General features: G+C 40.5%; 1 protein-coding gene across 2 annotated transcripts in view; it reads right to left on the reverse strand.

Moving 5' to 3' along the window:
* Window positions 1-5,016: 5,016 nt before the first annotated feature.
* Window positions 5,017-23,290, reverse strand: part of GPD1L (glycerol-3-phosphate dehydrogenase 1 like) — a 94,193-nt gene continuing 75,919 nt past the window's right edge. For both annotated transcript variants that reach the window (XM_048838675.2, XM_048838676.2), the window contains exons 6-8: window positions 14,046-14,279; window positions 13,320-13,426; window positions 5,017-7,589 (exon numbers count right to left, since the gene is read on the reverse strand). In XM_048838675.2, the coding sequence (XP_048694632.2) occupies window positions 7,493-7,589; window positions 13,320-13,426; window positions 14,046-14,279 (438 nt within the window). In that variant the 3' untranslated portion in view covers window positions 5,017-7,492. The remainder of the gene's footprint in view (window positions 7,590-13,319; window positions 13,427-14,045; window positions 14,280-23,290) is intronic.

Here is a 23,290-nt window from a genome sequence, read left to right on the forward strand (position 1 = left end):
TTCCATAGCAAACAGTGACAGAATTATTTGTCTGAGTTAGATCTGACGTGCATTCTAGTTCCTTCCACACTTTCTAAAAATTCACTCTCTGTTTTCTGCAGCTAAACCTGTGAATTGTTTATGTTTAATAGGCATCAGACATTTGTAAACTGTTCCACAACTATTTTTAGGAGATACACTGCCAGCTTTTCATTCTGTTATGTCAGATATAGTGTTAAAGCCACCAGAATACAAAGGCACTTCAAGAAGCCATCTATCACCCAGAAAGCCCTAGGGCCATCACGATAGAGGAGAAGATCTGACATTTTTTAGTTGTTGATTTTTCTTTTGTAAAACTACGTTTGGGGAAAAGGTAAGACAGCCCAGACAATCTTTACCTGGATTTGATATATTTTGCTTCCATAAGAGAACGTGGGGTAGTGTAGAGCTTTGGCAGTATAGAGAGAGTGTGTGTTGAAGGCAGGGAGTTGGCATGACAATTACTTATTTCCACCTATAATAGTAGCAACACTCCCAAATAAGGTGGTGGGAAGACTGTGGGTTACTAGGAAAGAATGAAGGATGGTTCTTGAGTGGGGGTTGTGCATGGAGGCTTTGCCCCTGAAGAAATGTGAAAAACTTTAAATGAACTTTTACAATAATGCTAGCAGTAAAAGACAGGGACCCTCATGCTAGCCTCTGTGACTACACAAAACTTGTGCACACTCACTTATGAGCTCAAACTATAGAATTTCTTGTGCAAATTATTTGCATATGTATACTATCAGGGAGGGGTTTATTGACAAACCTGTACACAGAAAAAGGACTTTATCTTAAAGATATTCTTTCACAAGCAACAGTGTGCAAAACTACCCATGTAAAAATAGCACACACAAGCACCTAGTGTGTAAAAATGGAGCCAGGTTGGAGTTGCTTTAAAGGAGAGCAGTGGAGGATTCTAAATGATTCTACAGCGATCACAGGAAATGGAAATGCACAAGTTTAAAAAGACCAGCATGGCTAAAACCAATTAATTTAATGGGGGCTATAATGAACAGGTGATGATTGGAATCTGAAACTTATACGTCCGAACACAGGCTGTTCACGTTCAGTAACAGCTAAAATACAGGGAATCAGTGTCTTGAACAATGAATTTAGAACACACAAACACAAAAAAAAAAAAAAATTCCCTTCCATAACTCTTGGTGGTTGTGGATCTTATCAGGAGGTTGTTTTAAGACATGTTTTATTCAGGACAGAAGTTATACTAAACAAACTACTACATTGAAAGAGCTGTTTATAGTAAGAATGCACAACTAAAACCAATAATTTATTCTGTTTCTAGTCATTTATGTATATAAAACACTTGAAGTACAAAGTTATATTTCAGGTTTCAGAGTAACAGCCGTGTTAGTCTGTATTCGCAAAAAGAAAAGGAGTACTTGTAGCACCTTAGAGACTAACCAATTTATTTGAGCATGAGCTTTCGTGAGCTACAGCTCACTTCATCAGATGTATACCGTGGAAACTGCAGCAGACTTTATATATACACAGAGAATATGAAACAATACCTCCTCCCACACCACCTGTGCAGCTCAGAATGCTTTTACAATTGATTTGCACAACATTCCTCTGAAGTAGGTATTATCCCTGCTTTTAGAAATGGGCACAGAGATGTTAAAGTAAGAATTTCAAACATGCTCATGGTTGGACTAACTGTGCTCTCATTGAAATTGATAGGAGTTTTAGGATTGACTTAAATAGAAGCAGATTGAGGCCAACCAAAACTGAGAGTTTAAGTGACTTGTTCAGAGTCTGACAGCAAGAAAGGGAAGAACAGAAATAGAACTCAGAGTCCAGTCATCTGACTTCTAGACTATGCAGCCTTTCATTTGCTTTTTGTGGAAGTGAAGGCAGACGCTCATCCCATGTATTATTCAAAATAGAAATGTTATCTTTTTGTTCTCACATTTCATATAGTCCATCAGCTAATGGCAAACTGTATAAGAACTGAAGTAGATGGTGGTCAGAAGGCAGGCCAAGAAAGGTAATTTTTCAATTTCTTCCAACAGAAAACAAATGCTGTATATATTGGGGAGAATGTTTTTTATTTTCCATTAAAGACAAACTGCAATGTCTGCTGACTTGGTTCATGATTGCCAACTTGAAATAAAATCCAAGGGGGGAATTATTTATTTATGCAAAGATGGGAATGCTATGAATAAGCAGCAGAGCAGGAAAACTGAGGCTGCTGTTTCATTTGTCACATTGGGTATCTGCATGAATTTTAGATCTGTAATTTGGTTGCCATGTTTCATGTCCTTGGGTCAGCACCCAGATTATTTACACGGAGACAAATAAAAAGGTACCTGAGCTGATTTACAAGGGCTGATAAACAAACAACCACCCCCTTAGCCACCAACCAGGGGAACATGACATTTATAGAAAAATATATTTATCAGTCTAACTCTCTGCTGTGGCTTCTGCCTTCCTATGCACCTAGCCTCCCTGTAATTAGAAGGTCCCTTGTACTTGGATTATGCTTTCTGGATATATGGAGATTGGTTTTACCAATTAGTCTCAGGCACCCTTTCAAAAAACAAAAAAAGTAGTCACACCATTCTGAACCTTTGATTAAAATGCTCGCTCAGTGTTGTCTACCAGAAAATGGCCAGTGGCTTTACAGCAATGGGGCCCAGTGGATAGAGCTTAGAAGTAAGACTCAGGAGACCGGGATTCTATTTCCAGCTCTGCCACTGGCCTTCTGGTGACAATGGGCAAGTCGCTTCCCCTCTGCTCCTCAGTTTCCCCCCCGATAATGATACCGACCTCCTTTGTCAAGCACTTTGAGATCTATGGATGAAAGGTGCTATAAGATTGAGCTATTATTTTGTTTGCTGAAGAAACCTACATTCCTGTTAATGCCAGTGTTTCCATGCATCATAGTGTAAATTGAAAAGGAGGACTTGTGGCACCTTAGAGACTAACAAATCTAAGGTGCCACAAGTACTCCTTTTCTTTTTGCGAATACAGACTAACATGGCTGCTACTCTGAAACCTGTCATAGTGTAAATTGTCACTGTGAGGCTGGATCCTCCTGTTCAGAAAACTCACAGGAGGGGCAACATTAAGTAGGAAATTCCATGAGTTGATAAGATTTAGTTCCTGACTCATCCCACCAAGTGACATGGGATTTTCAAGGTGTGGGGGCCCATGCATCACAGAGCTGTCCAGAAATCAAGGAAAGATCCTGTGCCCACTCCCCTCTCATCACACTGGTGAGTACAACTTCATTAGGAGCTATGCTGCCACTGCCTCCCTGCCTGTAAGTGAGCCATCTCCAACTGGGAAGAAAGTTCACGGTAAAACTGTGACACAGTTAATGAGGGCAGGATCAGCATTAATTCTAATAGGACCTTTTTTCCCCACCCGGCAAAGGATTGTCACAGGATGACATAAGTACAACTGCTGTCCTGGGCCAAACATGTTATGGTGAGAAGGTGTCAGCTGAGTAGTGTTTGGATGGAGGGGCCTTAGCTGTTTTTGTGGGATGTCAATTATATTGGCAAGCTTCTCCTTTCACCTCCAGTAGATTCATCCATTCTATGCTGCATGACATGGTGGTGAAACTGTGCACCTCCTCAACCTCAAACAACAAGTAAGACAATAACGGAGAATTTATTTGCACAAGGCACTTAAGAGCTTCAAGGAAATGTTAAAGAGAAAACACACAATCTACGGCAGACCATGTAGAATTTTGTGCAGCAGCGACCTCTAGTGGATGACACGATCATTATATGAACTGAAGACGATAATGCAGTTCATACCACAGAGAACATCTTGTTTTATTTGATTGGCCCGACTCAAGACTGTGTTAGCAAAACAATAAATGAAAACACTGATGCTTAGATGACAATCAGTAAACTGCTCTAGCCCCTTGTATGGCAGTCTCAGATATCTATCCTGATTACATCTTTAGCGTCAACAAGAGAAAGAAAGCTTGGTGATAAAAAATGAATACTAAAAACAAGTGATTCCAAGACAAAATATTTATTCTACTAAGCTTTCAAAGAGGTATCCATTTTCAATCCTTAAACAATACAGTACATGTGTAATGGGCTAGTTAGGTAGTACACTTCAAACCTGATATAACGTGGTCCTCAGGAGCCAAAAAATCTTACCGTGTTCTAGGTGAAACTGCGTTATATTGAACTTGCTTTGGCCTTGAGCATTTCCTTTATTAATAGTTACTTCCTGCCCCTGACTGATCCCTCAGAATCCCCGACCCATCCAACCCTCCACCCCCGCTCCCTGTCCCCTGACTGCCCCAACCCCTATCCACCCCCTCGCCCCCTGACAGGCCCCACCAGGACTCCCACGCCCTATCCAACACCCCCATTTCCCGTCCTCTGATCGCCCTGCCCCCAGAACCTACGAACCATCCAAACCCCTGCTCCCTGTCCTCTGACCGCCCCCCAAGACCCTCTGCCCCTTATCCAACCCCTCGGCCCCGGCCCGGCACCCTTAACACGCCACTCAGAGCAGCGTGTCAGAGCCAGAAACGCTGATGCGCTGACCCGCTGGAGCACGCAGCGCTGTCCCCCAAAAGCGTTGCTTTACTGCGTTATATCCGAATTCGTGTTATATCAGGTCACATTATATCGGGGTAGAGGTGTATTAGAAGACTGAATGCAGTTCCCTTAGTGATTTTTAGTGATAGTTCATAAGTTAGTCAAGAAAGATACAAATTTAGGACCTGATCCTGAAAAAAAACAACTTACTATTGGGCAGAGTGTCTTTAACGGGACTACTCCCAGTAGCAAGCAAAAGAGAGTTCACAAAACTGGTCCCTTATCCTTTAGTGCGGATTATATCTATCTATCTATATATATATATATCTCACAGTATCATAATTAGTAGTAAATATTAATGAAAAAAATAATGCCAAGCCAAAAGTTCTCAAGCAACAACGACAAAGAAATAGAAATGGTGGAATAATAAATATCGACAGAAATGAAAACAAGATAAATTCCTTAATTATAGAAGTTTTGCATTTTATTGGGGAAGTGAGTGGATTGTAGATTTGAGAAAATGATTCAATAAACAAACCTCCCTCTGGCTCTGTCACTGACTGGGTTTACATAAAAAACGAGATCTAAAAATGCTCAACTCCTTAAGTGGAGGAAAGAGCATGAGAACAAACAAAAAAAAATACCCCATCCTACAGTACATATAATTCACCACTTTTAGCTTATATTGCCCTTTATGTATCTTACAAAATTGTATTATTCTACATACTATATGTAAAAATAAAATACAAAGTCAAATCCACCCAATTTGGTGGATTTTTTAAAAATATAATTTAACATAAGCAAACCCACTGCGAGTTATGCTATAATGGGGAGTGTATGTTTCATATGTGCGTTAATATATCAATGTTTCCAACTACTAAAATGTTCTTTAAATGGGCTGAGCACAAATTTCTCACAGATCAGTTCTATCAGAGATTTTAATTCTCAAAATCCCACTGCCCCATACATTTCAAACTAACCCCAACCTTTTCCATTATTCAGCACCATGTTCAGAAAAATAAGGCAAAACATCCCCAATAAAATGATCTTTTGTAGCCCTGCATATCTGTAGACATTCACATGATCTTCTAAAAATAATTTAAAACATAATGGTTGGTTTGGCATATGCAAAATGCCAGCCCCTGTTCGGAAATATTTTTTTGTTTACATGAAGGTGCCTTACTGCTCTTTCTTATTTCAGAGTAAAAAATATCCAAAGCTATATAATGCACTTTAAGCAAGGGTGACTGATACTCCTAAGCCTATACCTTGACATCTTAAAGCTTCATAAAGGTTTCATGCTCAAAGCTCTTGGCCTGTAAACAACACCGCTGGTAACAGCAAGTAGTGATCAATCCATATCTTGCTCAGGGATTAGGAGTCTGTATTCCAAACAGCAAGATACTTCTCTTATTAGCTCAGTGCTGGCTTCTATTAGTCTCTAGACAAACCTTATTCCTCTGATCTCAACTATGGGTTGTCCCTTCACATGCCTAGCCATACGCCTGATCCTTAAGGCTAGATTTCATTTTTTCTTTTAAACAAAATAAACTCATGGGCCAGAAAGATCCATCCATCCCCCCACCTTTCCTCAAAATGTTCCTACAAAGGATATTCCAGCAGTACCCCAACAGTTGTGCAACAGAAGCATTCAAATTGACCTCCCCCATAACCTTTCCAGTCCCTCCTTCCTTAAAGGGAACAGAGAGAGGCAGCCTGGCCTCTGAGAAGCTTTCAGACAGATTGGTCAGAAAAGGCTTGATCCAATCCCCACAAGAGTCTTTCAAATTAAATAATGGGAACTTTTTCATTTACTTCAGTAGAAGTTGGATCAAGTCAATAGAGAACAGTTGACACATCAGTCACTGGCAGGCACTGAAATGGATGCAGTTAGCATAAAGGAGCACAGTTCATTTGACAACAGACAACACAAACTTGAAGTACTGGGAAATCCCTCCATGTGTGGTATGCAGCTGAAGGTTAAGCTAGAAGAGCGTGACAGTTTTGGGCAGCGGCTAGCACAAGAATGGGCCTAAAATAAAATAAATGGAATCACACAGCACATGAATGAACCTCAGGGCCCCTATACTAGAGTCTGTGCTGGTAAAATCCTTCTGCTTGTCCTTCCTAATAGAATTCTAGAACAGCTTAATACCTGGAAACAGCAAGAGAAAGATAGAAATGCAGAAATACAAAAATAAAAGCAGAAAGGGATAAAAATTGAGGGGGAGGTAATGTACCCTTTTAAAATATGTTACACTTAAAAGATTAAATACCCTTTAAAAATTGATTTAAACTAGTCTGATATTTTGAGACTGTCTAAAAATCATATGATACTGTTAAACGCAGTTAGTTAAAATGCTATTCCACTGCTCCCTCCTTGAATAACTGCTACAACTAGCTTTTCATTAATATTGCTTAAAATGACTATCTCCAAAAAGCATGCAAACATGTAAAAAGTCTTGATGTGTATTACAGAATAAAATCAAGTTTAGTAGACATAGCTTACACTACTGGGGCTATCAGGGCCCAAACCAATTCCCATTGAAGCCAATGGGATTCTTTCCATTGACTCTAGTGTGCACTGGATTGGGTCTTTAATGAGAGAGGAATTTCAGAATGAAAGATTACTAAATGTTGTTTGTATCTTGTACTGTAGAAATACAATAGATGCATCCATATTTTTATGCATACTATATATATATAGTGCAAGTTTTGCATTGTATATCTTAAAACACCTGCTTTTTAGCCAGTAAAATGATAGACACCAAGATGACAGTACATTACAATGTTAAATTGTGTCCAAAAAACTACAGAAATTCATATACATTCACATGGTTGCCTAATGTGCAGCTTCTTATGAAGCTTATGCTTACATCCACTTGAACCCAAATATGAATTTGAAAGGCGGAAGCTGCATTAGTATAATTGCACAATTCATTTTACATATGCTCTGGATGACTCTGAAGGCAGGATATCATTTCTTGAACAGGTTTCCCTTCATAGCAGATTTGATATACAGCAGTGAACAGTGGAAACCTAGCAAAGAAAAGAAAAAAGCAACATAAGATTAATCTATAATGTCTTGTTAGGTAGAGAAGAGAGCACCTGAGAATCTGTGTGTTTCTTTTGGAATTTACAAGGCACTCATGCTATGATGATGAGTGCAGAATCTATACAATACCTACATACATTCAGACCCTCAAAAGCCTAATCATTATCAAGCCATACTGGATCCTGCAACATTGTTATGCATAACTTGACAGTTCATTTATTTCACAAATGAAAACAAATGCTTGCCACTATTTTTTTCGCAATCATCTTACCACACGCTCAGCTACAAACAGAAAAGATCAACCTTTCAAATAATGATCAAGTATAAAAAAAAATTAGGATACCACAAATTTTTCAGAGATCCCATCAGATTAAAAATCATAGACCAAGATTTTCAAATGTAAAAGTCTACAGGTAAGTATGGGTTTTAGGATCCTTAAAATAAATAGGAGCCTGACTTTTTATTTATTTATTTATTTTTAAGTTGGCCACGTTTTCAAAAATAAAACTTCCATGTGTGTTTTACTGACATTAAAGGACTATTAAAACAAAGAATTTTTAAAAATCCTAAACCTATTTATTTTTATATTCAGTGTGGATAATGAAAACAGACCTAGTCAATTTCACTTTCTAGATCTGAAAGGCTACAGTGTTTAAGCTGCAAGCACCACAACAGAATGTTTAAAATCATTGCAAAACTTTTTGTAGGAATAAAAAAAAAAAAAAAAAAAGAATTCTGTTGGCCTTAAGGGATTTTTGTTTTTAAATATTAAATCTTAAATGTTAGGCCTAAAATTGACATAGGAATGTCTGTTTGTGTGATCATTTCTAGAGATGGGCACAAGACATATTGTACTTGTATGAAGCAAAAGTAAGCTTCAGATGGGTACAGGTATTGCATTGCTAGTTATCAGGCTGTTCAGAGAAGTTGCTTGATTTAAGATGGGACCATTGTTTCAAACAACATTTTAATACCAACTTACTGCTCTCCATCACAGAGAATATTTCTGTGAGCACAATTCAGAAGCACTTTACTGAAAAAATGACAATGCTTAAGTTAATGGTGACAACAATACTAGAGGCAGGAAAAGCATGTATACTACATGTGAAATGTGCATCTGGGAACATTAAAGGGATTAGTTCTGCAACTACCTTTCAGATGAAGAGTTCTATAGCCAACTTACACTGTAAATATACATGCTGATCCTGCAAAGTGCATCTCTCTCTGTTGGGTATCACTGACATCTACAAGCCTCCATATGACAAACAGCCATGCATCTGCATAGAAGTTTGCAGGATTGAGGCCTAAATTCTACCAGTGATGTTGCACCCCATAAGGCTTTATGAAAATATGCTTATAAATGTATATACGACATAACTGAAATATGTTTTATGCTACATATGCCATGTAACATATCTCTGTAAAGGTTATGATCTACTGAATCTATTAATCCTATTTGTATGCATGTATCATTTTTGTGTTTGAAGTTATGAATATTGGCTGTGTACTTGCTTGATTTCTAAGTAGCCTTAGTAAACATTGGTCAGCTTCTTGAGAAAGGAATGTGCAAGTTAAATGCCCGATCAAGAAGCACTTAACAGACAATGGATCTTGAAAGACTCCAATCCACATAAGAAGCCTACTTGAGGACGTTCAAGGTAGCATGTGAACCATGGCTGCTACCTGTAAGTTCTGAGTCATGCATGGACATGTGACTTGCCCATGTGACTCCAAAACTCCATCATTTAGCCGGGATTCTACACAGGGGGAGGGAGGGGTGTCCACCCACAAGAGAAAGTCTATTTAAACACTGGGGAGATCCCTCCATTTTGTCTTCAGCTGGCTCAAGGGACAGACTCTCCACCCCCAAAGGATACCTGAAAGAAACTGGAACAAAGGACAGTAACCACAGGGGATGTGAGTGATTGCTGGACCCAGACTACTAGAGGGAGACTAGTCTGTAAAAGGAAGCTTACTGGAACACCTCTGAGGGTGAGGTTTTATCTGTATTCAGTTTTCTTACTGTGTTAGGCATAGACTTGCGTGTTCTATTTTATTTTGCTTGGTAATTCACTTTGTTCTGTCTGTTACTACTTGAGACCACTTAAATCCTACTTTCTATATTTAATTAAATCACTTTTTATTTATTATTTAAGCCAGAGTATGCATTAATACCTCGGGGGGCGGGGAAGGGCAAACAGATGTGCATCTCTCTCTATCAGTGTTATAGAGGGTGAACAATTTATGAGTTTACCCTGTATAAGCTTTATACAGGGTAAAATGGATTTATTTGGGGTTTGGATACCATTGGGAGTTGGGCATCTGAGCGTTAAAGACAGGAACACTTCTTAAGCTGCTTTCAGTTAAGCTTGCAGTTTATGGGATGTGGTTCAGACGTGGGTCTGTGTTTGTGGCCGGCAAGTGTGTCTGGCAAAACGCGGCAGGGTTCTGAGGTCCCAAACTGGCAGGGAAGGCAGGGGCAGAAGTAGTCTTGGCACATCAGTTGGCAGCCCCCAAGGGGTTTCTGTGATGCAACCCATCACACTACCCTTACTAGACTTTCAACCCTATGTTTTAAATTTTTATTTTTTGAAAAGCACCAGAGTATACTGCACAGTTTTTAAGCAAATGTTTGAAGATTAGATTAAAAAGCCAATGCCCTTAAAATAGGATCATTCAGCTTCCACTAGGTGCAATAGTGAGAATTGAGAAGGGGGTCTGTATAGTAACCAGCTGGAAATAACTTCGCTAACTGACACAATCCAAAAATACTATTTTACACCCAAGTGTCCAAGAATGACAGTATCATCCAGCAAAAATTTGCATGAGTTTTTAAAACTACCCTTTAGGATGAGGACAAAAGCAGAGAAATAAACAATAGCCTACTTCATGTCATCTCGATTAAAAAAAACCTGCTGTGTTCAGCTCTGTACTTGCCAAACGGAAAAGCAGAAAAATAAAAAAATAACTTATTTGAAGATGTCTAAGAGAGCATTACAAACAGTAACTATTGAAAGCGATTGTTCTAAACAGCTTTCTTCCCCCAACCAGCTTAATTGTGCATACATTGCAGAGATAGGACTTCTGTGCCTTATTTTTAGAAGTAGTACTAAAACATAGAAAAGCAGATGGTGCATGAAAAAAACTGCACTTTAAAAACTGCCAAAAATAATTTTTAAAAGGGACTGCCAATCAACTGACGAAACTGTTCATTTTTGTGATTTTGCCTCATCCGAAAAAGGAAGAGCTGAAGAAAACACATTCCAAGTCTTACTAAACACAGTCTACATATGGCTTTAGGAATCACGCACATGCAGAATCTCTTGAATAAATGACATCAGGAGAACCTGCTTTGTTTTGTACCAGGAAATACTAAGTTAGATGATTCTATTTTACTGTAAACTAGGTGTCACAAAGGAAAGAGAACCACAATATCAAAGCTACTATCCATGCTTCTGACCCATCTATGAGATGAAAGCAGCCACTACATACAGCTGGTCAGTTAAACAGAATTTTAGTAACAAGGCTCCTTTTCCTTGGAGATAAGCAACAAATTTTACCAGCAAGAAAGCTACTGGACGGTCTTTCTGTTTACAGGGTTTATTAAGTTTCAGAGTAGCAGCCGTGTTAGCCTGTATTCGCAAAAAGAAAAGGAGTACTAGTGGCACCTTAGAGACTAACCAATTTATTTGAGCATAAGCTTTCGTGAGCTACAGGGTTTATTAAGACGCTCAGCTTTATATTCTAGTTTATTGTTTATTTACAGTTCTGCAATATTGTGAGTTAACACAGACCTTAAGTAAATGCTTGCTTATATGTTTAAGTTATACATGAAACTAACAAGAAGATACATCAGGCTTGACAAACAATTCCCTTGTTTATTAGCTTCCCTGTGAGAGTTATAATCTTATGCAGATAAGATATTTCTCTTCCGCATCAGGGAGTTCTCACTGGTAAATTATTGGAATGCAATGAAGAGTGAACTAATGCATCATGTACTGAAGAGAACCTGAAACTGAGTCCCTACCATTGCTTCAGAAGTACATCAACCAGTTTTGTAGGCAGGCTATTGGGGCAGTTGTGAATATGGATTAAATGGTGGAATTTTGCCTCAGAAGTTTTCAGATCCTCTATTGTCTAGCAAACAACAAAAATCAATATACTAGATGCCATATTTTCCTTTTTGATTTGTCAAGCTGTATAAGCACTGAGCTGCCATCCTTTATACATACCTTACAATTTTTGTATGCAGTTTCATTTAAGTGATTTGGAATAAGCACTCTTAAACTGTACAAATCAATGGCCAAACAGCCGATGCAGAAACATAGTTGATTGAATAGGGTCAATAGGTTTTACCTATGGTACATTCCAGAGACTACAACCTGGACCAAGCATTGTTAAACCGATGCAGCTTTTCTCTTATGGCCCGACCCTGCAAGGTGCTGAACACCATTAACTCCTAGTGAAGTTGTTGGGAGGTAAGGACACTTAGCAAGACCATGAAAGATGCTGAGCACCTCACAGGAGGAGGCCCTGAGTTCAGAAGTATCCCTCCCACCCACCCACCCCACCCTGCCAATTTCAGAAAGATACCAATTTTGTCTTTATTCTTACTCTGTTAGTAGCCACAAATCTTCATTTCTGAATTATAACCAGCAGCAATTAACAGAACAATAGTCACCAGGACAATTATTCTAGGCAAGTCATCAAGAATGTCTACAAAATGTGTCAAAAAACTAAATACTTCCCTTATGAGAAACTCAAGATTATTCTGGGAAAAGATTAAAACCAAGTCAAAACTAGGCAAAGACAAATCAAACATGCCACTATGCCTCCTAGGCCATATCCTCAGACACTTGTACTCATGGCCCCATGCTCTCTTCCACATTCTGCCTCCGTGGCAGTCTTCCACGGACTCGTGACTCCATGGAAGCCCATTCATGGGAACTCCAACTCTACCAATCTGGAGAGAGGAGGGGAACCAGCTGGGCTCCTCAGGATTCTTTCCCCCCACCTCTTTCCACCCCCAACAAAAAAACCAAAAAACCAAAAAAAACCCCCAACTACCCTGCTAAAACCCCAACCACCCTGCTTTTGGCTCTATTAATTTATGCTGCTTTCTGGTCCGCATTGCATAACCCAACCCTGGAGGAGCGTGTATAAGGAGGACAACCCAGGCGAAGCCCATGGGAGGGGAAGTGAATGGAAACAAGGCTCCTGCAAGAGTCATGCCGTTCAGAGGTAGGCAAGAGCCAGTAGGAAAAGGCAGCAGAGCTGAGGCAAGGGGCATCCCTGAGATCTGCGCAGTAAGGAAGTACCATTCCTATCTCCATGGGAATTTCCATGGGTGCAAACCATATGATTAGGAAATTCCATGTTAAAACCTAGGGCACTTCCTCTCCTACATTACCTTATTCCTGCCTAGGGCAGATGGGATCACCAAGATATCTCTGAGTAAATGGAGGATTAAATTGCAGAGCATTCAGAGTTTAAATATAGGCTCCCACACCATTAGTTCTAGTATATATATTATAGTCACATTAATCTCGCTGTTTTAAAATGTATGCATTTTGTTGGGGTTTAAGTCACTTTGTCAGCATTTCACTTTGTTTCCTGAACATAAAAGCAAAAGTCTCACAATGATCAAAAAACAAAGAGTGAAAAAATGGAGGGCAAAACAAAACAAAATAAATGCCCCATGTCCTCTTACTTACTTATCCACCATTCCTTTCTGCTTCAGGATACGATATACTTCTGCCGAAGTCTGTGGTCCCTGCAATTTCTGGCCATTTAGCATTTCTTGCTCCAGTTCTTCAATGGACTTAACAGTATTTTAAAAATAATAAAAAAAAGGTTAATCATGACAAGGTATTTCCAACCTAAGACACCATTTTGAAGAATATTATGAAGAATAAGAAGGTTATTAAGCCCTGATAAGGGTCTTCTCCTCTCCTGGATGACACTACTGCTTCAGCATGGGGAGACAGCTCCCAAAGTTTGCCCAGCTGAGGGTGGTAGAACTAAAATCTTAAATGAACAGTCACTCAACATGAGTATTAAGATGCATGGAAGACTTGATGGGAGAAGCTGGCTAGTGTCATTGAAGAATCCTAACACTTCCTCCAAAAGCAGTCCATGGTTTTCATAATGGTAATTACCTACATGCCTGTGTGTAAACTTCCTCTTTCCCCTACTCCCTACCTCCAGTTCTCCTTCTCTTTGGAACTGTCTCATTCATTCTAGCTTTGCAACACTGTCTCTATGGTAACACACTAAAGGACAAAAGGCGGGGAGACAAGACTATGTTAACTAATTACAATGTGACTAGTATAACCACAGTATTATAGTAACAAGTCAGCACTGAACCTAGTGCTCCTATGACATAGATTTCTGCAATGCTAGCCATCACACAGAGACGAAGACAGGCCTTGGTACAATACCTTCCCAGTTTTAACAAATGCTTCAGCCACCCTCCGATTGCGGCCACCATAACACGTTGTGATCAGATCAGCAACTCCACAACTCTCCAGGAAAGTGGCAACAGACACCTGTCCCTTGCAAAAGATTTTTGCAAAAGCAATCATCTCCATTAGGCCAAGTCGAATAACAGCAGCTTTGGTATTATCACCACAGCGAAGGCCATCACAAAACCCGGCTCCCACTGCCACAATGTTCTAAGGAGAGGAGAAAAACAGTGGGAAGCAAATTAGATACAGCTTAGAGAACCTCTGAAGTTACAAAGGGAGAGAGTGCAAGTGTTCTGGTAAGAATCACATATACAAATATCAGCTCGCTTGTGTTAGCTAGATGGCTGGATTAGATACAAAAGCTAACACAAATACAACATTAAAGTTGAGAATATTGTAAGGGAAGTCAAAAAACCAAGGAGCCAAATTCAGCCAAGCTAGTGCAGGTAGGTTTTGAACACACCCTTTTGCGCCAGTCACACAGCTAGAGCAATCATTGTGCCTTATGGTGCGTGTGTGTGTGACCACCCCATGCAGGGGAGATGGTGTTTGTGCTCCTGGACTCCGCTGATATTTCACTGGCAGGTGCTTCATCCTTTTCTCCATTAGGGGATTCCAAGCTGCTTATTGGCTAATGGTACCTGCTTTTTGAACAGCACTGAGCCCTTTCACCTCCCCAGAAGGGGAAGCTGTAGCCACGTTGCATTGCCACAACCTGTCCCTCTTTCTGTCACCTTTTACATCCCTGCTCCCTGATACTAGCACAGGCTGCTGTTCTGGCCAAACTGGAGACATTTTCTGGGGACGTGTGAGATGAATGCATTTCTCAGGTGTACTGATCATGTCTGACTCTACTGTCTTCCTTGAAGACACCACAGTGAAGCTTAATGCAGAAGGATTCAGTATTACTTTATGGTGTTTCTCCATCACATTCTCCCTACAGTTTTTGAACAGTATGATGCAGATATAGCACAAAACTTCCCTTTAGATGCCAACCACTTGTCTGCTGGACACTCACTATTTTTTAAGGCTGTATGTCAATGAATGGCGAACGTTAGCCTCCAATTTCTGCTATTTTGGCTTTGTTTACTCTTTCTATTTCAAAGCTGCTCAGCCCACATAACCCACAATTTGACCCAGAGTGCTTAAATTGTTTGCTTTTGTCTTTCATCATTTGTTTGTCAGAGAGAATAGGAAAGCTAGCTGTAGTGCTTTAAGCAGGCCTTGACCAGCTTGAGCAGGGAAAACAGTGTGCAGGTTTTAATTCTGAAAGCATCAGCTTGTTAGACCTTTTCTACAATGTTGCCATTGCACATTCTGACAGGTAGCCTGCAAGTAACCAAGAAGTGATTAGCACACACAGCCTCATAACATAGGTACACCTATGATATCATAGCCTCATACAGCTACTTTATGAATTCACATGCCAGATTCTGTATTTCCACTTTTCTCTGACCTCTCCTTAATGAAAGGAGATATGACAATTCTCTCTCTCTCTCTATATATATATATAATAGGTAGCAATGCCTATAGTTAAGTTTGCCTAACACATTTGATTATTCTCCGTTTCCAGTTTCTCTGTTTCCAGTTATAACGTCAAACTAACCATCTGGGCTGAAATTTTCCATGTCAAGTGTCTGCCTTAGGCTCAATTTTTGAGGAAGCATCAGATAAATGCTTCAGCCATTTCTCAGAATAAGGTTAGGGGAAAAAATACATTGTTTTGCACATATTTTTTTTAAAAAAACCCATAGCTGTTTTGTTCAGAAACTAATGCTTTGGAACAGGGGCCTGCAAATTGGCAGAAAGTTTGTCTTGGTGCTAGGGCTGTGCCTTGTGCTATCCCAATGAAAATTCGCTTAAATTTGCGAAAGTTATAAGCTTCTGAAAAAATCTCAGTTCACTCGTGCTCAGTATAGGCTTAAAAGAGTTCAGCCACTAAATTCTTTGAAGAGTCCCTCAGAACTGAGCATTCTCCCTCCCCTCACAGATCTTATGTGCCAACTGTATCTGCACTACCCCCACCAAGTGACTAAGAATGCTCCACCCCAAGGCTGCAGGGCTAAGCAGGACTTCCCCTGCAACTGCTCCTCCTGGCTGCCAGGGATTACTGTGGTGGTGGGTAAAGGAGCTGGGAGCAGGAAAACTCTCTCTCCTGAGCTCTCATTTATCCTGCTGCTGGCACCTAGGCAGCATGCAGGCAAAAGGAAAAACAGCCTGTACTGAATGCAGATGGCTGAGGAACAAGAAAGATTGGGGGCAGGACCTTACGCAGAAATATCAAGCTTGGTTTCTTTTACAGTCCTCAGTGAAGAATGGACATGTATAAAGAAAGCTTGTTCGTGACTTTTTTAAGTTGGTAAGTTTAAAAGCATGCATGAAAATATTTGTTTTTTGTGCTACTTTATTTGTTTTGGGCAAAGGTGCTACTGGGGCGCCAACTTCTAGCTCAGGAGCTCTCAAATTTTTCGTGGTCCACAGAGTGTCTTGTAGATTCCTCCTTTCCTATTGCAGAACACCCATGTGGCAACTCCAGCAAGCGATATTGGGAAGCACTATGCACTTTGTTTTCTTTTAATATAATTTAGTTGCTGGATATATGAAGAAGAAGCTCTCACCAAGAGCAGCCAGATACTCCACAAATCACAATCAGAGAACTTCTGTTCTAGCTTAAAAGGTTGGAGACCATTAGAAGATCAGTTTAATGAAGATCTGTACAAGACAAGAGAGTCTTATTTTGAAGACAAATTAATAATTAATAATAATACCACCACCTAGTACATGGTGCTTTTCATCAGTAGATCTCAAAGCACTTTACAAAAGGAGGTCAGTATCATCAACATTTTTCAAATGGGGGAAAATGAGGCATGCAAAGGTGAAGTGACTTTCACAAGCCCACCCAGTAGACCCAGTGGCAGAGCCAGGAACAGAGTCCAGGTCCTCTGAGTCCCAGTCTAATGCTCTGTCTACTAGGCCACACTGTCTCTCCTTAATTAGTAACGGCAATGTTAACATACACTCTAGTGGTCCCTACTCTGACAGTTAAGATGCTCCTTTGTCTTTTGCTGCAATCAATAAACTCTTTTTTCCCTGTTGACAAGGTTCCATTAAATTATTTGACAGATGCAAGCTCCAGTACCATCTGCTGCCTATAAGATTTAATATACATGACATTAATATGCAGCAGCACAGATATCCTGAGCTCTATTATCACTAAAGCCCCTATATTTTCAGTTACATGCATATCCATTGCATTTGCAGGAACTCATATTTATGCACAATAGAAATGTGCCTATCTGTTTGCAAGCTCAAATACTCAATTTACCTGTGCAAATACCTGTTTGTGCATAAAGCTGTGGAGTTTTGGAGACAAAGTAAGAGCAATTCTATTTTGCAGGTTCATGATTTTAAAATGTTGCCTTTATGATGACTTGAAACTAAGAGTAACTCAATGCCCCAAGCTAAAATTAAATAAATACATTAAATAACACTACTGAAAAGCTTTTTTTTTTTAAACCAAACACTAAAAAAAAAAGGTCACCTGCAGGTGACTCTGGGTCTCACTCCATGGTGGCGCCTCAGCACATAGGAGCCAACAACTCAACTTTGAACACAACTACCTGCCAGCTATCTCAAGTAAGCAAGGAGGGCCCAGCAGCTGGAGTGAATACAAACAAAAGGAGGAAGTGCTTCTGAATGGGTCTGCCCTGAGAGAGATATCTTGGGTCTGAGATGAGAAGATCTAAGTGGTAGGCAGAGCAGTCCTAAGCAAGGCCTGGACTTTAACAGACATCTAAGCAATAAGATAATATAAAGTTGAAGCCCAAGAAGATGGTTGAGTTTTGATCCTGCCCAGAGTTTAGGGACTGTTGTAGAACAGATGGGAAAGTCATCTTCTCATAAGCAACTCAGTGTGATCACACAGAGCCCTTCAGAAATGCAAGTTTGATTAACTTCAAAAGGCTACGCATACTGCGTATGCTACAGTTCCAGACTTTGATGACCATATGAGCATTTTGTAACGTGAGGGTCAGTACCAACAAAGAATAATTTAAAACTTGCAATCCAACATTGGTTTTGACAGTAAGTTTATGGAGTCCCTCATCGTGTTGATGCATATGGTTTCAGAGGCCTTTTTTAACAACATATTGTCCCTCCACAATTAAGCTGATAGTAAAAGGAAAAGCAGTGTGTAATCCATGTGAGATTTCATGCTTTCATCTGTGCTGCAAACCTGAGCTGGTGTCTAAGGATACCCATACAAGTATTAGAACCTGTTTTCCCTTCTGCTTACACATACTATTGTGCAGAAAGGAGTGAGACAACAGATATTTGAGGTTGGGAAGGAATTTTCTTTCAGGTCAGACCGGCCTGGGGTTTTTTTTTTGCCTTCCTGTGCTGTATGGGGCAAGGGTCACTTGCAGGTTTAAACTAATGTAAATGGGGAATTCTCTGTAATTTGAAGTCTCTAAACCATGATTTGAGGACTTCAGTAACTCTGCCAGAGGTTAGGCGTCTATTTCAGGAGTAGCTGATGTTCTGTGGCCTGCAATTTGCAGGAGATCTGACTAGACGACCACGATGGTTCCTTCTGGCCTTAAAGTCTATGAGTCTAATTCTCAGTGCACTTCACAACAGGAACCATTACTGATACAGAACAAACCTGTGGATACCTGGTTCACAGAACAAACCTGTGGATACCTGGTTCACAGAACCAGCAAGCTATTGTTTACAGCCATTTCTAGCTCTCTCCCTGATACCACCAGATCCAGTGACAGAACTGCAGCTCACATTTCAAGACACTTCATGAGTTATGATAAGGCCTCCATTTCAGTGCTCTCCGTCTTCTATACTTCCAGATAGCTCCATCAGCCCATTGTCAGAGAAAATAAATATAGCAAGTGAAGCAGATATTCAGAACATGTGTCTGAACAGCAAATTCAGCAGATGTTCTTTCATCACCTAGCTGTGACAGCCCTTATTAGTCTTCATTTAAATGTGCTTCAGAATAATTTCAAATGTAAAATTATCAGCCAGAAGAATGCTGTGTTCAAAACTTTCTTATTTTCTGTTCCTTTCAATTTTTAGGCAATCATCCATACTGAAATCATCCCTGCTTAGAGGAGTGAAGGAGGAGGAGAAAGGAATGAAACTAGTCCGGGGTATAGCTGTATCATAATCTTCTACTGTATACCAGTATATTATGCAAGAAATAAAGCTGGAATATTATAAAGATCTTGTCTTCATATGTCTTTGTTTAAACTATGATGCAGATGAGGAGTTAGCGGATGTGATTGCAGAGCCATTGGCCATTATCTTTGAAAACTCATGGTGATCCGGGGAAGTCCCGGACGACTGGAAAAAGGCTTATGTAGTGCCCATCTTTAAAAAAAGGGAAGAAAGAGGACAGGCCAGTCAGCCTCACCTCAGTCCCTGGAAAAATCATGGAGCAGGTCCTCAAGGAATCAATTCTGAAGCACTTAGAGGAGAGGAAAGTGATCAGGAACAGTCAGCATGGATTCACCAAGGGCAAGTCATGCCTGACTAATCTAATTGCCTTCTATGACGAGATAACTGGCTCTGTGGATGAGGGGAAAGCAGTGGACGTGTTGATCCTTGACTTTAGCAAAGCTTTTGACACGGTCTCCCACAGTATTCTTGCCAGCAAGTTAAAGAAGTATGGGCTGGATGAATGGACTATAAGGTGGCTAGAAAGTTGGCTAGATTGTCGGGCTCAACGGGTACTGATCAATGGCTCCAAGTCTAGTTGGCAGCCGGTATCAAGTAGAGTGCTCCACGGGTTGGTTTTGTTCAATATCTTCATAAATGATCTGGAGGATGGTGAGGATTGCAACCTCAGCAAGTTTGCAGATGACACTAAACTGGGAGGAGAGGTAGATACGCTGGAGGGTAGGGATAGGATACAGAGGGACCTAGACAAATTGGAGGATTGGGCCAAAAGAAATCTGATGAGGTTCAACAAGGACAAGTGAAGAATCCCATGCACCGCTACAGACTAGGGACCGCGTGGCTCGGCAGCAGTTCTGCGGAAAAGGACCTAGGGGTTACAGTGGACGAGAAGCTGGATATGAGTCAACAGTGTGCCCTTGTTGCCAAGAAGGCCAATGGCATTTTGGGATGTATAAGTAGGGGCATTGCCAGCAGATCGAGGCATGTGATCGTTCCCCTCTATTCAACATTGGTGAGGCCTCATCTGGAGTACTGTGTCCCGTTTTGGGCCCCACACTACAAGAAGGATGTGGAAAAATTGGAAAGAGTCCAGCGGAGGGCAACAAAAATGATTAGGGGACTGGAACACATGACATGAGGAGAGGCTGAGGGAACTGGGATTGTTTAGTCTGCGGAAGAGAAGAATGAGGGGGGATTTGATAGCTGCTTTCAACTACCTGAAAGGGGGTTCCAAAGAGGATGGATCTAGACTGTTCTCAGTGGTAGCTGATGACAGAACAAGGAATAATGGTCTCAAGTTGCAGTGGGGGAGGTTTAGGTTGGATATTAGGAAAAACTTTTTCCCTAGGAGGGTGGTGAAACACTGGAATGCGTTACCTAGGGAGGTGGTAGAATCTCCTTCCTTAGATATTTTTAACGTCAGGCTTGACAAAGCCCTGGCTGGGATGATTTAGTTGGGGATTGGTCCTGCTTTGGACTAGATGACCTCCTGAGGTCCCTTCCAACCCTGATATTCTATGGTTCTATGCAGAAACCAGAATCATGTACTGTGGCTGCTGTAATCACCTTACATACTCTAAAATAAATACTGTAGTTGCATTTTACTAATTCCTCCTCTAAAAGCAAGTATTGGGATGGAATATATGCCTTCGACTGTATTCAAGACTGCAGTTTGCAGTGGTACTGCAGACAATTAAAATAGGCACTGTTGCAGAAGTTATGTTAGAATCTCTCTATTTACAACAGTACCCTCACAGTATAGAATGTTGTCCTCGTGGATCACATAGTTTTTCCCCTCACTTTTCAGAGAGAAATTCTCTCTCGAATCAGTGAATTACATAGCTCCAATTTTCACCAGTTTATCATGATGTAAATTCCCAATCATACTGAAGGGACAGGAAAATTCCTTAACAGATTTTAAAAGCTAGCACACATCTGTACTCTAAAATATGATTATTAAAAAACAGAGCTATGACCAGGTTAATCATATCTTCAAAAACAAAAGAAAAAAATTGTTAACTAAATTACCAGTAATAAAATTTTTAAAATTCTCTATTTTAAAGTAGCCTAGTTCACATTTCACTATCTGTTCTCATTTTGCTTAGTATACGCAAGAAAGATAGGCTAGAAACTTAAAGTAAACTTGCTAGTCAGTTTCACATTGAGGTTCTCAATGCACTAGCCCAAGATAGCAATGTCTGAATTATGAACAGCTCAGGGAAGAAGTGTTTACATACCCACAGTCAGGACAAATTTGGCGATATGCTGTGATCAGCACCCACTGGGTTGTCTCCTCAGGGCAGAGTATTTTATCAAATTCCTTTTCATGTTATTTTAAACTGTCAGCATCAGACCCTAGTAGACTAGGCCTTTTAGACCACTAATCAGTGACTTTAGCTGGTGAGTAACAAGACCTAAAATTCATTCACACCAGTAATAACAAACATCAATCATAATAATAATAAAAGAACAGATCAAGAAAATATGCAAATTTAATCTTAGTAGCTATCTAGATTCAGAAGAGAAACTGTCTTAAATTCTTCAACACCTACAGATAGATGCTTATGTCTATATTGACTTGGACCTTCCAGCAATGTGTCAGCAGACATCCAAGTCCTACAGGAGTTTAGACACACCAATCTCAAGGTCCCTTTCACCTAGAGCTCACTCTCTGAGCTGAAGTCAAAACCCAACATTCACTGGCTTAAATCCACCTCTAATTATGTCTTCAAGAGTTTTCATGTTCCCAGACAGTTCCTTCTTCCAGAAGTATACAGGAATTAGAGGGGTCAGAAAATGTCAAAATGAAATTTCAACAATCAAAAAAAGGGAACAATCTAAATCTGTAAAAATTTTCTGACCAACTCTAACAGGATTGTGTACAGGGATGTTTTCTTGGTGACTCTGCATATCACCACTAGAACATCTGAAAGCAGTGGATAAACTAGGCCAGATTCTGATCTCCGTAACATCAGTATAAATTCAGAATCACTGCAGTAAAGGCCACTGGAATAACTCCAGATTACGCTAACATAACAGAGATCAGAATCTAGCCTACCAGTCCATCACAGGCTTCCTGCCAGTTACATAATTTCAAGCAGGATTTAAATATGCCAGATTCACAGCAAAAGCTGTCTGAAAACCAGGCTCCTCATCTCCTGCAAATTACCTGAATGTAGTGTGATGGGGCAAGGCCAGATGGCTATAGAAAAGTAGTGGGAGATAGATATATTAGCTCCAGGGTAAACAAATCCCTGGTACCAGGATAAGTTAAATGGCAGCTGCTCCAGGTCATTTAAGACACCTGGGGCCAATTAAGAACTTTCTAGAAGGCAGGGAGAAGGCTAGGTTGATTAGGACACCTGAAGCCAATCAGGAGCTGGCTGAAACTAGTTAAAAGCCTCCCAGTTAGTCAGGTGGGTGTGCATGTCAGGAGCTGTGGGAGGAAGTTGCACTGTTGGAGAGATGAGTAGTACACACCATATCAGGCACAAGGAAGGAGGTCCTGAAGTAAGGGTGAAGTGGAGCTTGAGGAAGCGAGGGCTGCTGTGGGGGAAGTAGCCCAGGGAATTGTAAGTGTCATGTTTCTAAAAGGTCAGCTACCAGAGCTGATACTATTAGGGTCCCTGGGCTGGAGCCTGGAGTAGAGGGTGGGCCTGGGCTCCCTCCTTTGCCCCCCACCCTGCGATTAATCACTGAGACTGGGAGAAACAGAGATTGTGCAAGGGAGGATAGCTTCTCCTCACCTCCCTTGCTGGCTTATGATGAAAATGGCTCAGTAGACTGTGATCCTTGTCTCTAGAGAGAGACGGGTTATGTGGAGGGTCACAGTGAGCCTCTGAGGCTAGTGAAATCTGCCAGGAAATGCGGGACCCATGGAGACAAGGACAGAGCTTTGTCACAGTAGTTTTAAGACTCCATGATTTCCCACACAACAACCTCAACCTGACTAACAGAACCAGGAACCAAACAGCCCCTCAAGTAAAACAGAGTATTTCATGTAACGTTTACTAATCATTACACAGTGT

This window comes from Caretta caretta, chromosome 2 (genome assembly GCF_965140235.1).
Source record: "Caretta caretta isolate rCarCar2 chromosome 2, rCarCar1.hap1, whole genome shotgun sequence".
In the NCBI taxonomy this organism is placed as follows: domain Eukaryota; kingdom Metazoa; phylum Chordata; order Testudines; family Cheloniidae; genus Caretta; species Caretta caretta.